Source organism: Pan paniscus, chromosome 12 (assembly GCF_029289425.2).
Source record: "Pan paniscus chromosome 12, NHGRI_mPanPan1-v2.0_pri, whole genome shotgun sequence".
NCBI classification, from domain to species: Eukaryota; Metazoa; Chordata; class Mammalia; order Primates; family Hominidae; genus Pan; species Pan paniscus.
Window position 1 is genome coordinate 20,039,770 of NC_073261.2, and position 17,781 is coordinate 20,057,550.

The 17,781-nt window shown below is 39.3% G+C and overlaps 1 protein-coding gene and 1 long non-coding RNA gene across 6 annotated transcripts in view; one reads left to right on the forward strand and one right to left on the reverse strand.

Annotated features, from left to right (window-relative positions):
• Positions 1-17,781, forward strand: part of LOC129397116 (RANBP2-like and GRIP domain-containing protein 5/6) — a 59,545-nt gene that overhangs the window by 4,108 nt on the left and 37,656 nt on the right. For 2 of the 5 annotated variants that reach the window (XM_055107470.2, XM_055107467.2), the window contains exons 2-8: positions 357-424; positions 2,009-2,120; positions 2,559-2,711; positions 6,746-6,976; positions 7,322-7,467; positions 12,040-12,235; positions 17,471-17,558. In XM_055107470.2, coding sequence (XP_054963445.1) covers positions 357-424; positions 2,009-2,120; positions 2,559-2,711; positions 6,746-6,976; positions 7,322-7,467; positions 12,040-12,235; positions 17,471-17,558 — 994 coding nt within the window. Of the gene's footprint in view, positions 1-356; positions 425-1,537; positions 1,581-2,008; positions 2,121-2,558; positions 2,712-6,745; positions 6,977-7,321; positions 7,468-12,039; positions 12,236-12,316; positions 16,806-17,470; positions 17,559-17,781 lie in introns of those variants that run through there. The other 3 variants (XM_055107469.1, XM_055107468.2, XM_063594701.1) reach the window with 3 other exon arrangements.
• The window catches only part of LOC117978972 (uncharacterized), a 141,002-nt gene continuing 135,416 nt past the window's right edge, over positions 12,196-17,781 (reverse strand). The window contains exon 6 of the long non-coding RNA XR_004669593.3: positions 12,196-12,335. This is a non-coding gene — a long non-coding RNA (uncharacterized LOC117978972). The remainder of the gene's footprint in view (positions 12,336-17,781) is intronic.

The window sequence follows — 17,781 nt, forward strand, 5'->3', positions numbered from 1 at the left end:
TCACTGCAACCTCCACCTCCTGGGTTCAACTGATTTTTGTGCCTTAGCCTCCCGAGTAGCTGGGATTACAGGCACCCGCCATCATGCCTGGCTAATTTTTCTATTTTTGTAGAGACGGGGTTTCACCATGTTAGCCAGGCTGGTCTCAAACTCCGGACCTCAGGTGATCCGCCCACTTCGGCCTCCCAAAGTGCTGGGATTACAGGCATGAGCGGCTGGACCCAGCTCTATTTTTTGTTTTGTGATAGGAAATTATAAAACATGGAATTATGCATTTGTCAGGCTTTAACTACTTTTGAAAAAATGTTGGAAAATATTTCTGTATGAAACATAAAACAACTTTTAATTTTTTTTAGAAGTCAATGAAAGGATTCTATTTTGCAAAGCTGTATTTTGAAGCTAAAGAATATGATCTTGCTAAAAAGTAAGTACAAACCGTAACATGTATTCTTTTTTCTTAAATCAATGCCTTTTCTCATTTTCTTCTTTGAAATAGGTAAAAATATGTTCTTAGTAGTTCTTCCTAAGTGTATTCTGGAATAAGGGATTTATCACTCAGACTGATGCTAAGGACCAGCCTAGATTCCATTGAGATTGAAACTGCAATTAGTGTTTTCTGCATGCTGCTGCTTTATACCAAGGGCAAGAAATTGTTTGGCTTAAAACACTTTTTCTAAAAATTGTCTTCTGTTGGAGTAAAAGAGGACCATGCCTATATCTTAATTTGTTTTTGGTTAGATATCTGATACCTTAATCAGATGGAAAATAGCAATGAATAAAAAACTAAACTGTAATTGTAAGGCAGGAGAATAGCTTGTATAAAAGATCTTTAATTGACACAATATGTGATGCTGTAAGGCTCTATCCTAGGGATAAGAAGCTTGGTGATTCTGATTTCCTGGCTGGGAGTGGATTAAAGCAGGAAATTAAGAGGGAGGCAGGCTTTTTTTTTTTTTTTTTTTAGGCAGTATCTGTCTCTCTTGCTCAGGCTGGAGTGCAGCAGCTGGCTCCATCTTTGCTCACTGTAACCTCTGCCTTCTGGGCTCAAGCGATCTTCCCACCTCAGCGCCCCAAGTAGCTGGGGATACAGATGCGCACCACCACGTGGACCTGGCTAAGGTTTGCATTTTTTGGTAGAGACAGGTGTCACTATGTTGCCCAGGCTAGTCTTGAACTTCTGAGCACAGCAGTCTGCCTGCCTCGGCCTCCCATAGTGTTGGGACTACAGGTGTGTGTTACTGCTCCCAGCTGGGAGGCAGGCTTTTAAAGGCATCCAAAGGAAGATGGAAATGCTGGTAAGAAAGGAAAATGATGGTACATAAATTATGTAACTAGCAGCACTGTGACTGTTAACTCTTGTACCTTTTTACTGTGAGACTTTAATCCCTTAGTTTGGGTCTGGCCTAATTTCTCTGATCGTAATACTGTCAAGGAACCTAGAGGATATTTACTTATTTTAGTTGTTACTTGATTTGAGAAATGGAAATTTCCTGTATTTGGTACTGTAATTAGTAATTTTTCTTCTGTTCGATTTTAGCTGGATATATAGTACTGTTAGAAATTACTTTCTTGCTTAAAGGGTAAGTGTATTTCCCTTTGTTGTTTGGGAAATTGTTGCTGTTTAGTATTTTGCATTATAACTTTAAAAATGTTTACTATAAACACTTCTAATTTATTTGCAAAACTGTTAGTGCTTTATTAAAATGTGATCAGGAAGAAAAAGCAATTGATATGTTCATTTCTTATGTGTGGATAACACTGGAGAAAAATTTGGTAAATGTGACATTTAATGGTAAAATGAGTATGTGGTCAACCCTATGTACGTGTTTTTAAGTATTACCCATTTCTTTCTATGAATACTTTTGAGTTATTTGTATGACTAGTGGTAGTTTTGAGTAACAATGTAAACGAGTTTAGTGGTTGCTTTGGTTTAAGATGTATTCTTCGGTTAGCATTTAAAAGTACAGTTCTAAGTTTAATTTACTTTTGTATTACTTTTAAAAAACAGATACATATGTACTTACATTAATGTGCAACAGTGGGATCCCAGAGCTCACAGATTTCTGGGTCTTCTTTATGAATTGGAAGAAAACACAGAGAAAGCCATTGAATGTTACAGGGTAAGTTATAGGATTCAAATATAGCCTTTGCATAGCCAAACACATGATGCCCAGAGAAATGTACATAAGTAAGTCAAATATATTTTATGAATATCATAAAACAGGCATTGGTATCATAGTACAGTTATGTGACACAGCTTGGAACAGATTTAGAATTGTTTAACACCTATAAATTGTAGGTCTAACACGGTCAGAAATGGTGTTCTTTTGTGTTTTTTGCATTCAAATGACACAAATATAATTTTTATTTGATTCATTTCCAGAAAATTCCAACACACTTTTAACACCTTTGAAGTAATATGTTTTCTCTAGAAGTAGAATTTTTTAAGGGTTGGAGTGATAATTTTTAACCTTTATATATAACTATATAAGTATATATACTCCTACATACATACATACAATTTATTTACTAATCTTTAATTTCTTTTCTGATATTAGCGTTCAGTGGAATTAAACCCAACACAAAAAGATCTTGTGTTGAAGATTGCAGAATTGCTTTGTAAAAATGATGTTACTGATGGAAGAGCAAAATACTGGGTTGAAAGAGCGGCTAAATTTTTCCCAGGAAGTCCTGCAATTTATAAACTAAAGGTAAACAAACAAAACATAAAGGGAGAAAACTTAAGACATAACCATTTCTAATATTTGGAGTTTAAATTACTTTTCAATAGCAAACCTTAAGCCCAGGTGTTTGTGTTTCCTTTAACATTTTTCTTTTAAAAAGTGTATTAAAACCTTTCTGAGCATCTACTGTCTTATTAGGCATTGTTACACTTTATAAGTGACATCTCATTTACCCTTCTGGAATAATTAATATTTTAGGGATTTTACAGTTTAGTAGCTGTAAACTAAGTAGAGCTAAGATTTACATTAAGTTCTGTCTGATATACAATGTTTGCTTCATTAAGTGAAAATTACCTACAGGATGACAATTTAGGGATATTTTAAAGAAGAGTTTTCTAATAACTATTGTCTGAAAGTAGAAGGGATTGTATTTTGAGATAGTAAGGTTTTCAAGCAAAAGATAAAAGGTGGTTTCTGTAGTATATAAGACGTAATTACTAAAAATGGTAGGAAGTTCTTGCTAGTGTGTTGACTGGTCCTGATATTCTTTATAGAGTAAAATATAGTTTACTAAGTAACTGTTCTGGAGAAATCTACACAAATATGTTTGGCAAACATTTAAAATGTATATTGTAATGTTTTATATATTAATGTATACTTTATTGTGTGTGTACAATATAAAATTATAAATGTATATTTGCCTTTAGCTTCCTCCTACCCCCATTATATATGTTTCTGATAGAAATTTAAAAAATTTTAATTTTGAAATAATTATAGATTTTTTTGCACAGGAAGTTGCAAAGTTTGCACAGAAAGATCCTATATGCTACTTCATTTTTCCCCAATGCTTATACAGGTTGAGCATTTAAAATCCGAAATCCTAAATGCTCCAAAATCTGAAATTTTTTGAGCACTGACATGATGCTCAAAGAAATGCTCATTGGAAAATTTTGGATTTCAGATTTTCAGATTTGGGATGCTCTGCCTGCTAAGTATCCTGCAAATATTCCAAAGTCTGAAAAAATTCAAAATCTGAAATACTTCTGGTCTCAAGCATTTTGGATAAGGGATACTCAACCTGTTTAACCCGACCAAAGCACAATATGAAAATCAGGAATTTTGACATTGGTACAATGTGTACGTATAGTTTTCTTTCATTTTATCACGTGTAGATTCATACCACCACTGCAGTCAAGATACAGAACTACTCTATTACCACAGAGATCTTCCTCATGCTGCCCCTTTTGTAGTCATGCTATTTACTTCTCTTCACTATGCCTGACCTCTGGCAACCATTAATCTGTTCTCCATCTTTATACTTTGGTGATTTCAAAATGTTATGTAAATGTCATCATGAAATGTGTGACTTTTTGTTTCTTTTTTCATTGTTTTTGAGACGGAGTCTCGCTCTGTTGCCCAGGTTGGAGTTCACTGGCGCAATCTCGGCTCACTGCCACCTCCGCCTCCCAGGTTCAAGCGATTCTCCTGCCTCGGCCTTCCGGGTAGCTGGGACTACAGGCACATGTTACCATGTCCCGCTTATTTTTGTATTTTTAGTAGAAACTGGCTGGTCTCGAACTCCTGACCTCCTGTGATCTGCCCACCCCAGCCTCCCAAAGTGCTAGGATTACAGGCGTGAGCCACCGCGGCCAGCCAAGCATGTGACCTTTTGAGGTTGGCTTGTTCAGTCAGCATAATACCATTTGTGATCCATATTAAGTTTTGTATATCCATAGTTGGTTCCTTTACTTCTGAGTAGTATTTCATGGTCCACAATTTAACCATTCACTTTTTTTATTTTTATTTTTTTGAGACAGAATCTTGCTCTGTCGCCCATGCTGGAGTGCAGTGGTGCTATCTTGGCTCACTGCAACTTCTGCCTCCCGGGTTCTCAGGTGATCCACCCACTTTGGCCTCCCAGAGTGCTGGGATTACAGGTGTGAGCCACTGTGCCCAGCCTTAACCATTCACTTTTGAGGGGCATTTTGGTTATTTCTAGGTTTTGGCTATTGTTCAATTGCTATGAACAATCATGTACAGATTTTTGAAGCTGAAAAAGCATTGAAGATGCTTCCAAAGATAAATATTACTGATAAGTTTTTCTCCCCAGTAATAAGCAGCTGGATTTTAAATATTAGTCTAAAACGTGAGGTCTAATTGTGCAGATTTCTTTACTCTCTTAGGTGTTATGCCTCAAACATAACTCCCATATTGGGCGTGGCAATCCAGTTAATCTGGTGTCAGTAGTGTTAAAGAACATATGTAATGGCAGGAGATTCTTTTCTTGCAGTGTAACAAGTTAGATACTTTGAAGCATTTAAAGATTTTCTTTAATAACTTAAAGGCACTGTTACACCTTTCCTGTATCAGATTTTTTTTTTTTTTGGAATTGAAATCCATGAGATTTATAACTGTCATGCAAAGTAATTCCATTTCTCCTAAAATTTAAGGCTTGCTAAGGTAAACAGTTTCTGACATTTGTTTAAAGAATGAGAGTATTACTGTTGAGAAGGCTTTTTCTCTCAAGTATGAGATAGAACTTTTTAAAAGCACTCACAGTGGTTTTTTAAAAAATTTTTAACATAGAGTCAAAGACTAGGGCTTTTGCAATAGGGAGAGACCAGGGTATCATCCATCTCATCCAGAAGAGGAGAAATTGATAAAGGAGAGAGGGGAATGAAATACAGAGTACTAATGGGCGGCTTGGTCTTGAGAGCTGGGGAAAGACGAGTTTAAGTAGGTAAGGTAAAATGGAATTTATATGTGATAGCATCAGGTTTCTCAGTGAAGGATGAATCTAGGTTATAAGTTGAAAGTGAGGGTCAAAGGAAGGTATGGGGAAGTTGAGGAAATAGGAGGAGGTGTGAAGTGTCAGGGAGTGGAGAAAGTGAGTCTGTTAGTACTAAAATGGTATTTTGTTTTAGGCAGCACCGGTTTGATGGTTGAGATAATGCAAATGAAATCATTTAGCTTGGGGTTATGATTTCCCAAATCTAAGCACACAGAAACCAGTTGGGAGGGTTCTGAGGAAAAGAGAGAATTAGTTGAAGGGATCTGTAAGCAAACAGTAATTATGGATGTAAGGGATTATAGCATTTTTTGCCTGACAGAAGAAAGTGTGTGTATTTATATGTGTTTCCAGGTGTTTAAAACTTGATGATGTTATTGTCTTGAAGGGAACTTGTCATATGGTGGAGAAGTATATTTCTGAAAGTAAGGGTATGTAGGCCTTCAGTGAGGTGGAAGAATAAGAAGGGTGGTATGGTGGTTTCGGTGGTATGACCAAAATGCAGATTTTGAAGACCTATGTCAGTGGCAAGTGGATGGTTGAGGTTGGAGTAGAGGATAACATCACTGGAGATGAGGTGATTAAGGAACTGAGTAGTCAGCCTGGGCAACACGGCAAGACCCCATCTCTACAGAACGTTAAAAAAAAATTAGCCGGGCATGGTGGTGCATGCCTATGGTCCTAGCTTCTTGAGAGGCTGATGGAAGAGCATCGCAAATGAGAAACGAGTGGCCACAAACCCTGCTTCCTTTCCTTGTGTGTAAGTTCAGAGAGAAAAAGCCATCATGGTAGTGGGGGTTATCCTGAGATGATACTGTCTTCATTTAAGGTCAGGAGGTGATGACAGTGCTTTGAGATGATGATGAAGGTAACAGAACAGTGGGAGGAGAGGGGATGTGGGATTGAGTCAGATTTAAGGAGATACAGAGCAGTTTGAGCATAAGGACCTTGTTGCTGAGGATTGACTGGGGAGGTCTAGGCTTCTGGTGGTGACTCAGACACACAGGGATGTGTGGCAATAGTCCTGGTAGTCTCTGAAGAGAGTATGAGCTACTGCAGTAATCACAGATGCTTTTCTTCATATACAGTTCTTGAGGCTTAGTTTCTGGGTTGTAAGCAACTCTCAGAAGGGACGAATAAGGTATATAGGATGGTGTTTTTGGTGGCATCATCATAAAACTAGACATAGTGGAATGGTGCTCTTTGGGAGCATGACTTGTTTAAAATTGCACAAGTGTTACTCTAATAATTTTTCTTTTTCCCCTCTAAATAGGAACAGCTTCTAGATTGTGAAGGTGAAGATGGATGGAATAAACTTTTTGACTTGATTCAGTCAGAACTTCATGTAAGACCTGATGACGTCCATGTGAACATCCGGCTAGTGGAGTTGTATCGCTCAACTAAAAGATTGAAGGATGCTGTGGCCCACTGCCATGAGGCAGAGAGGAACATAGCTTTGCGTTCAAGTTTAGAATGGAATTCGTGTGTTGTACAGACCCTTAAGGTAGATAAAAGCTATTGGGTCTTTACATTTCTATGTAGGCAATTAGCATACATCTTTTTGTACTAAAGCAGCAGTGCCCCGCAGGACTTAAATTTCTTTTATTTAGGTAGAACAGTTATAAAATGAAATTTTTACCAGGATCAGTTAAATTTATAATGGGAAAATTGGGGAGATAACTATGATAAATGTATATATTTTTGGTGTTTTCATTTATAAGGTTGATGTAAAAATCAATGTAGTTTCACAAATGTGGTTGGAGTGAGAAAAGGAATTTATAGGCATAAAATGGTTAATTTCTTAACACTTGATTAAGTTTTGTAACTTATTATTCATTCCACAAAATAGGAATATCTGGAGTCTTTACAGTGTTTGGAGTCTGATAAAAGTGACTGGCGAGCAACCAATGCAGACTTACTGCTGGCCTATGCTAATCTTATGCTTCTTACGCTTTCCACTAGAGATATGCAGGAAAGTAGAGAATTACTGGAAAGGTACGTTGACTTTGAGGAGAATGCTTTAGTATAAATTGCAGTTTTTCTTTTTGCATAAGTTCATTGCTCTAAATTTCTTCACTGAATCATTATTTCTATAATGTACCTAGGAGTTATAGTTAATACAGTGAACCACTAGGAGGCAATCTTATTTTTCTTCTTTTACGGGGAAGTTCTAATTGGTTTTATATGACTTTCCTTTTTAGAGAACTCTTATAGTTCAAGCTTGATTAAAATTAGCCTTATGGTTACTCAGTTTTGTCATAGTCAAGCTTAAAATGAATGTTCTAACTGCTATTTCATATTTTATTTTTTATAATAGTATAATCTTGAGTGAAAAAGTTCATCTGTCATCAGATGGCTAGGTTCACATGTACTAGTATAAGCACTTAGCATCACTGGTATTTCAGAAAATACTGTTTTAGCTAAGAAACAAAATAACTATGCGATTTACCTTTTTTCCTAAATTTTGATTTTGAAAACCAGTGTCTCCATTTTGAAAATAAATTCCATTGAACAAAAACATCACTTGGATTTGTATAAAGATGTTAGTTTAGAGCAGGGGTTGATTAGAACTTGTGGGCCAAATATGGCCCCTACCTAATTTTGTTAATATTTATTGGAATGCAGCATGCCTCTGTTTATGTATTGTCTGTGGCTGCTTACATACTACAAGGTTGGAGTTGAGTGGTTGCAGCAGAGATTGTATGCCTGTAAAGCCAGATTAGTAATCTCCTCCTTTTTGTAGAAAAAGTTTACTGATTGCTAGTTTAGGCTGTCCATTTGTTTGGAAGTTAATTTATTTCCCCATCTGGTATAAGGAAAGAAGTTCATTTCACTGAGTGCAGGGAGTAGGTAATTTTCTTGAAAAAGTACATAGTGTCCTAAATTGGTAGGGTAAGAGCAGTATCTAAAAGAACTAACATAACTTTAAGATTATTTTAGAAAACATGTAGGATGTTTTATTTTGTGTTCTTTGTATACTCAAATTTTTTGGTCACAAGTTCCTTTTACATTTTTCTTAAGGACATCAAAGATCTTTGTATGTGGGTTCCTTTTTTTCTTTCTTTCTTTCTTTCTTTTTTTTTTTTTTTTTTTTTTGAGATGGAGTCTTGCTCTGTCACCAGGCTGGAGTGCAGTGGCACGACCTTGGCTCACTGTAACCTCCGCCTCCCGGGTTCAGGTGATTCTCCTGCCTCAGCCTCCCAAGTAGCTGGGACCACAGGCACACACCACCACGCCCAGCTAATTTTTGTATTTTTAGTAGAGACGGGGTTCAGGATGGTCTCAATCTCTCTTTTTTTTTTTTTTTTTTTTGAGACTGAGTCTTGCTCTCGCCAGGTTGGCATGCAGTGGTGCAGTCTCGGCTCACTGCAACCTCCGCCTCCTGGGTTCAAGTGATTCTCTTGTCTCTGCCTCCTGAATAGGTGGGACTACAGGTGCCCGACACTACACCTGGCTAATTTTTTTTTTTTTTTTTTTGAGACAGAGTCTCGCTCTGTCACCCAGCCTGGAGTACAGTGGCACAATCTTGGCTCACTGCAAGCTTCACAATTTCCTCTCAATGCTCTGAATAAGAGCTTATCCTCCTGCCTCAGGTTGTTCCCCACCAGGAAGCCCCAGGAGGGCCCTGAGGACAGCCCTTGGCCCTCAGAGGGGGAGGCTCAGGAGGGGAGATGACTATGGGGATGGAGTCACTCAGGGGAGAATCTGGACCATGAGGGGGTGACTTGGGGGCCTGAGGGGAGGACCCTGAGGAAGATAAAAAGCTGGTGCCACCCTAGGCAGTTTCACAGTGTGGCTTAGGGCTGTGGGTGACAGATGGTTTGTCAGATCAGTTAATCAGGCCTCATGGGTCCTTTGTTACCCCCCTTGTGAACCTCCCAGGTTCACACCATTCTTCTGCCTCAGCCTCCTGAGTAGCTGGGACTACAAGCGCCCACCACGACGCTCGGCTAATTTTTTTGTATTTTTAGTAGAGACGGAGTGTCACCGTGTTAGCCAGGATGGTCTCGATCTCCTGACCTCGTGATCTGCCCTCCTCGGCCTCCCGAAGTGTTGGGATTACAGGCGTGAGCCACTGCGCCCAGCCCACACCTGGCTAATTTTTGTATTTTTAGTAGAAACAGGGTTTCATCATGTTGGCCAGGATGGTCTCGATCTTTTTTTTTTGAGATGGAGTCTCGCTCTGTTGCCCAGGCTGGAGTGCAGTGGCACCATCTCGGCTCACTGCAAGCTCTGTCTCCAGGGTTCATGCCATTCTCCTGCCTCAGCCTCCCGAGTAGCTGGGCCTACAGGTGCCCGCCACCACACCCAGCTAATTTTTTGTATTTTTAGTAGAGATGGGGTTTCACCGTGTTAACCAGGATGGCCTTGGTATCCTGACCTTGTGATCCGCCTGCCTCAGCCTCCCAAAGTGCTGGGATTACAGGCATGAGCCACCGCGTCCGGCTGGTCTCGATCTCTTGACCTCTTGATCCGTCTACCTTGGCCTCCCAAAGTACTGGAAGGTCTCAATCTCTTGACCTCGTGATCCGCCTGCCTTGGCCTTCCAAAGTGCTGGGATTGCAGGTCTGAGCCACTGCACCCGGCCGTATGTGGGTTATTTCTGTCAGTGTTTATTACATTAGAAATTAAAACAAATAAAAAATGTAATCCATTAAAAATGTAATAAGCCCTATTGTGTGTTAATAATAATAGCTTTTTTTGTTTTTGTTTTTTGAGACGGAGTTTTGCTCTTGTTGCCCAGGCTAGAGTGCAACAGTGTGATCTCAGATCACTGCAACCTCTGCTTCCCAAGTTCAAGCAATTCTCCTGCCTCAGCCTCCCAAGTAGCTGGAATTACAGGTGCCCACCACCACGCCTGGCTAATTTTTTGTATTTTTAGTAGAGATGGGGTTTCACCATATTGGCTAGGCTGGTCTTGAACTCCTGACCTCAGGTGATCCACCCGCCTCGGCCTCCCAAAGTGCTGGAATTACATGTGTGAGCCACCGCGCAGGGCCAATAATAGCATTTTTTATGAAAAATAATTATTTCCCAACAGCAAAAAAGTAGTCAGAAAAGTGTCATTGTTTTTGCATTTTTGTAAATCTTTTTAATGTCTCGCTTAATAGAACATAGCTAGATTCTCATTTACTTCCTCTTTCAATCTGTAAAACTATTACATGTCATGAAGCCTCTAGAAAACTCAGCTCAGCGGGGCACGGTGGCTCAGGCCTGTAATCCCAGCACTTTGGGAGGCCAAGGCGGGTAGATCATGAAGTCAGGAGATCGAGACCGTCCCAACTAACAATGGTGAAACCTTGTCTCTACTAAAAATACAAAAAATTAGCTGGGCATGTTGGTACACGCCTATAGTCCCAGCTGCTCGGGAGGCTGAGGCAGAAGAATCTCTTGAACCTGGGAGTCAGAGGTTGCAGTAAGCCAAGATTGTGCCACTGCACTCCAGCCTTGTGACAGAGTGAGATTCTGTCTCCAAAAACAAAAACAAAAAAAAGTCAGCTCTACATACATAAGAAAATGAGTATGTAATATATAAATTTTTTTGGGTATTATTGTAAAAGTAATTTTAACTTCATGGATCCCCTGAAGGGGTTTTTGAGCACCCTCAGAGATCTTTAGACCTCACTTGCTCTGGTTGCTTTATTGTAAGCCACTTTAAAATCATGCTTCACATTTAAGTGTTTGCTTTTTGCTTTTACTTTTCTTCCAAAGTGAGGATTTGGAGAAACATTAGGATTTAGAAGAACTAATTTAGAATATAGATTACAAATAAGAGGCCAGGCATAGTGGCTCATGCCTGTAATCCCGGCACATTGGTAAGCTGAGGCGGGCGGATCGTGAGGTCAGGAGTTCGAGACCAGCCTGGCCAACATAGTGAAACCCTGTCTCTACTAAAAATATAAAAAAAGTTTAGCGGGGCATGGTGGCAGGTGCCTGTAATCCCAGCTACTCAGGAGGCTGAGTCGGGAGAATCACTTGAACCTGGGAGGTGGAGGTTGCAGTGAGCTTAGATCGTGCCATTGCACTCCAGCCCAGGCGATAGTGAGAGACTCCGTCTCAAAAAAAAAAAAAGACAATTTATTTAACGCTGTAATGATCTATATAGTAAAAAGAGCAATTGCTGTATTGATACTCAAATACCTGTCAGTTATTTAATTGTAATTTGGAAATGGTATGTCTAATTTGACAAATTACAACTGTTAATTAAATAATGAAATTATATGATCAGGAAGAAACTACAAAATAGTCTCCCAACTTTATCCTGGTTTATTTTGAAATGTGCACCTATAATCACTAATCTTATATTTATCCTGTGATTGGAGGGCTGGAAATAACTGGGAATAAGACGACATTTGAGAGGTTAAGCATGAAGTTTAGGAAGTATGCAGGATAAAAATAAGCATTAGATGATTCATAATTTATAACATGGGGAATAAGAATTATTAGAAGTTGAATGTGGAAGATGAAGCTTGAAATAAAATTTTTATTTTGTTTTGAATTAAATGAACCATGATTATTCACAGTGCAGTAAGTGTGTATCATCTGTTTGATATTTTCATATTACAGTTTTGATAGTGCTCTTCAGTCTGCGAAATCTTCTTTGGGTGGAAATGATGAACTGTCAGCTACTTTCTTAGAAATGAAAGGACATTTCTATATGTATGCTGGTTCTCTGCTCTTGAAGATGGGTCAGCATGGTAATAATGTTCAATGGCGAGCTCTTTCTGAGCTGGCTGCATTGTGCTATCTCATAGCATTTCAGGTAAGTCTTCCACTTGTAGGAGCAATTGACATTTCACGGAGTCTTGATGTGTTTTAAATGAAGGTGTGCTCTGGTATGTAATGACAATATGTGAACAAACCTGTGGAATTAAAGTTAAAATGAAATAGTCAACTTGATACAGTGGAAAATAACTAAGCATACACAATACTGGTGAGGCTGGTGAAACAGGGATGTTGAATGCACTCTTGTCGAAAGCCTGCATTGCCATGATTTGTTTGTAGACAAATTTGAAGAGTTTGATCTTTTTACTCTGCCATTTTTGGGAACATGATAAAGATGTAATCTCGTATTATGGGTAAAGCTTGATTCAAAAAGATGTGTTACTTGGACAAAATCCTAATAAGTAGATGTAGGGCAATGGCTTTATAGCCTATGATAGAAGAATATGATTGCAATTTAACATGTTAATTGAAACACATGTATATAACATTTATGACTGTATTGTGTATATGTAACAGTATATCTATTAATGTTTGAAAACATAAAACCTTTTCTTATTTTTTATTTTTTTATTTTTTTTGAGACCAAGTCTCTCTCTGTCGCCAGGCTGGAGTGCAGTGGCGTGATCTCGGCTCACTGCAGCCTCCACCTCCTGGGTTCAAGTGATTCTCCTGCCTCAGCCTCCCGAGTAGCTGGGACTACAGGCCCGTGCTACCAAGCCCAGCTAATTTTTTGTATTTTTAATAGAGATGGGGTTTCACCATGTTGGCCAGGATGGTCGCAATCTCTTGACCTCGTGATCTACCTGCCTTGGTCTCCCAAAGTGCTGGGATTACAGGCGCGAGGCACTGCGCCTGGCGCGCCTGGCTTTTTTTTTTTTTTTTTTTTAGACGGAGTCTCGCTCTGTCACCAGGCTGGAGTGCAGTGGCGCAATCTCAGCTCACTGCAACCTGTGTCTCCTGGGTTCAAGTGATTCTCCTGCTTCAGCCTGTCACGTATCCGGGATTACAGGCACACACCACCATGCCTGGCTAATTTTTTGTATTTTCTAATAGAGATGGGGTTTCACCATGTTAGCCAGGATGGTCTCGATCTTCTGACCTCGTGATCCACCCGACTCGGCCTCTCAAAGTGCTGGGATTACAGGCATGAGCCATTGAGCCCGGCCTGTAAATCTTTTAAAAACACCGTTGATAGACAGTTCACATGTTAAGTGCTAATATTTGCTCAGTAGAAACTTCTGTGTTCATAAGGAATGGATTAGTGAAAATTAATGGATTTAGTGAGGTTCACTAGGTAATACAAACATTAAAAGGTTCTTATAGAAATTCTCAAGTAACTGATAGTTCTTTTTTTTTTTTTTTTTTTTTGAGATGGAGTCTCACTCTGTCGCCCAGGCTGGAGCACAGTGGCACGACCTCGGCTCACTGCAAGCTCCGCCTCCTGGGTTCACGCCATTCTCCTGCCTCAGCCTCCCGAGTAGCTGGGACTACAGGCACTCACCACCAAGCCTGGCTAATTTTTTTGTATTTTCAGTAGAGATGGGGTTTCACCGTGTTAGCCAGGATGGTCTCGATCTCCTGACCTCATGATCCGCCCACCTTGGCCTCCCAAAGTGCTGGCATTACAGGCGTGAGCCACCACGCCCTGCCAATAGTTCTTATTTTTAATGGAAACTTTAAAATTTATCTGTCTGTGTGTCTATTAGAGTCTTGCTGTGTCACCCAGGCTGGAGTGCAGTTGCGTAATCGTAGCTCACCGTAACATTGAACTGGGCTCAAGCTTCCCAGAGTGCTGGGATTATAGGTGTGAGCTACGGCGCACAGCCTAAAATTTTTTGATATGTAGTTTTGGGAGGCAGAGTCTCACTCTTGCTCTGGCTGGAGTGCAGTGGCATGATAATAGCTCACTGCATCCTCGAACTCCTGGGCTCAAGTGATCCTCACCTGCTTCAGCCTCAGCTCAGTAGCTGGGACTACAGGTGCCTGCCACCATGCCTGGCTACATTGTTAAATTTTTTGTAAAGACAAGGTCTTGCTATGTTTCCCAGGCTGGTTGGTCTTGAACTCCTGGCTTCAAGTGATCCTTCTGCCTTGCCCTCCCAAAGTGCTGGGATTACAGGTATCAGCCACCACACCTGAATGTGAACTTGTAATCATAATAAGTTAGTTTCCCTCTTAATCCATTCACTCAGGTCTCCTTTCCTAGATGACAGCTACTGTTAGGAGTTTCTTGGGTGTTCAGAAATATTTTTTGCATATGCAAATGTGCAATACATTCTTTCTGTGCTTTTAAAAAATATTGTGCCTCAATGTGGGTGTGCTTTACCTATTGCCAGATGCCTTGCTTTTCTAAATGTTTCCTCATTGTTCCACTTCAGCACAGAGATACCTACCTCAGTCTTTATTAACTACCACATATTTCTGTAGAATGAATATATAATAGAAACATCTTAGATGCTTGTATTTTATTTGATCAGTTTATTTTAAAGCTTAATGATCAAATGATTATAAGCATAAAATGTAGGTTATGTGCTGGCATTTGGGTATTTAAGAATTGGCTAACTTTTATGGCAAGATTTTCAGACTCTTAATCAGAGGAATACTGTGGTTCTAGTAAGTGCATCTGCATTGCAGCTAGGTAGTTAACAAAGTATCTTGAAACCTTTTAGTTAAGATGAGGAAATAGCCAGGCGTGGTGGCTCACGCCTATAATCTCAGCACTTTGGGAGGCTGAGGCGGGCGGATCGCTTAAGGTCAGGAGTTTGAGACCATCCTGACCAACATGGTCAAACCCCATCTCTACTAAAAATAGAAAAATTAGCCACGCATGGTGGCGGGTGCCTGTAGTCCCAGCTACTTGAGAGGCCGAGACAGGAGAATTGCTTGAAACCAGGAGGCAGAGGTTGCAGTGAGCCGAGATCGTGCCACTGCAGCACTCCAGCCTGGCGACAGAGCGAGACTCCATCTCAAAAAAAAAAAAAAAGGAAATAGTGAATTGAGATGATTTGATTGAGTGGATTCACAACTAATTAACTGGTCACAGATTCAACTGTTGAATAATTTTGTAAAAGAGGCCGGGTTTATGAATTGAGGTCAGTTTGAAAACAAAAAGAATGATGTCAACATTTTGTTTCTTATTTTGTGTGCTCTTTTCAACATATAGATGACAAACTTTGACATGATGTTTAGAAAACTTGTGAGTAAAAGGATAGGCGATACGAATATTTCTAAAATTCAAAATCAGAAGCTTTTAGGTTCATAAATCATATATTTTGAAAAATGAGCATATTTGGAAAGAATTATATATACATGGTTTAAAATTCTGGTGGCTCTTAAGAATATGCTATGAAGACTCCTTTCTGTTCCCTAGTTATTTACTTTCTCCACCCCCAAAGAAACTAATGTTATTGCTTTCTTGTGTGTTCTTCAGGAAATGTTTTATGCATCTCCAAGTAAACACACATCCCCTGTCTTTAAAAGAAGGAGGAAAACATTTGAACATTCCATTTACTTTATTTCCATTAACTGTATCTTGGAGATGTTTCCATGTCAGTATATATAAAGGGTATTCTCATTAGTTTGGATGCTTGCATATTATTCCATTGTATGGATGTACTGTAGTTTTGGAGTTTTTAAAACCAGGGTCCTAAAACCAGGACATTAGCTTGCTTTTACTTTTTTTTTTAATGCTACTTCAAGTAATTTAGCAATGATTAACTTGTGCCATGAATTCCTGAAAGAATTGCAGTATCAAAGTATATCTGTGCATTTATAATTTTTAGAGCTGTTGCCAAATATCTAACCCTAAAGAGGTTGTATCAAATTACATTTCCACCACCAATTAAGAAAGTGGTGATAGAATTAAAAGCCGATGCTCTAGTCACCCATATAGTTACTTTTGGCATGTTTCTAGTAAGCGGGCATTGCCTATGACTGGACGTTTTCAGTGATGGACATTCATTACTTTTCAAGATAGCCCAGTGCATCTTTAGGTGGTGTGGCTCTTGGTACTTCCTTATATAGAATAAAAATATTCTTCAAGCCTTCTACCTGTTGGTCTTGTTTCTTCTTTTGATGATTTCTTTTATAAAATAATTTTAATATTTGAAGGCAGCTGTCACGTCTTCCCTTCGCCATTCTATTCATCATGCTTTTTTTTTTTATAGGTTATTGCATTAGGATCTCTTTTAATTTCCTGGTTGTCCCATTTATTCCAGTGCTATCCCCTATTATCCATACTCTGAAAATGTGTTATCTACAATGTGGCATTTCCAAGTGTCATTTCACCTGTACTTTTTAAAGTAGGGTGTCATATCTACTCAAATAGGACAACATCTGCTGTTGTCCTATTTATGCAGGGTAGAAAAGTAATGTAATTAAATTTTCCATTTCTCTGAATGTAACATGAATGTGCTTTTAGTAGAAACTAATTTCTCAGAGCTGCTCTGTGTATGCTTTTTTTTTTTTTTTTTTCTTTTTTTGGAGATAGGGTCTCACTCTGTCGCCCAAGCTGGAGCACAGAGGCATGATCATGGCTCACTGCAGCCTTGACCTCCTGGATTTAAGTGATCCTCCTGCCTCAGCCTCCTGAGTAGCTGGGACCACAGGTGCGTGCCACCATGCCTGGCTAATTAAAAAAACCTTTTTTTAGAGATAGGGTCTCACCGTGTTGTTCAGGCTGGTCTTGAACTCTGGGCTCAAGTGATCCCCCCACCTCGGCCTCCCAAAGTGCTGGGATTACAGGTGTGAGCCAACATGTCTGGCCCCTCTTTTTTTTTTTTTTTTTTGCGATGGAGTCTCGCTCTTTCACCCAGGCTGGAGTGCAATGGCGCAGTCTCGGCGCACTACAACCTCTGCCTCCCAGGTTCAAGCTATCCTTGTGCCTCAGCCTCCCGTGTAGCTGGAATTAATAGGTGTGTGCCACCACGCCTGGCTCTTTGTTTTTTTTTTTAATTATTATTTTTAGTAGAGACTGGGTTTCACCATGTTGGCCAGGCTGGTCTCAAACTCCTGACCTCAAGTGATCAGCCCACCTTGGCCTCCCAGAGTGTTGGGATTACAGGTGTGAGCCACCACGCCGGTACCTGGCCTATCTTTCATAGGTTATATAAATTCCTTGGTTCCCAGTTTTTGCAGTATTTTCCAATTCAGTTTAATTAATGGTTAACTGTTTATTCATTATCAAAAAAAGTACAGTGTAATAGATAAGACCATGTTACTATTAGAAGTGTGGGTATCATCAAATTAAGATTTTTGATTCTAAAATTATTAGGTTCCAAGACCAAAGATTAAATTAATAAAAGGTGAAGCTGGACAAAATCTGCTGGAAATGATGGCCTGTGACCGACTGAGCCAATCAGGTAATAGTAATATTAAACTAATTTAATTTAAAAAGAAAAAGGAATTTCTGTTAAGGCATATCTTATGATAAAATCTTCATCTGTCCAGGAGATAATTTGTCAAAATTATTTCTTTTTGCCATATCAGTTAAGAGCAATAGGTATGGAAGAGATGCGAAGAAATAGCACATTCTTTTAAAAAAATGAATATTTGATATTGTTTGTTCCTATGTGGAGAGGATTT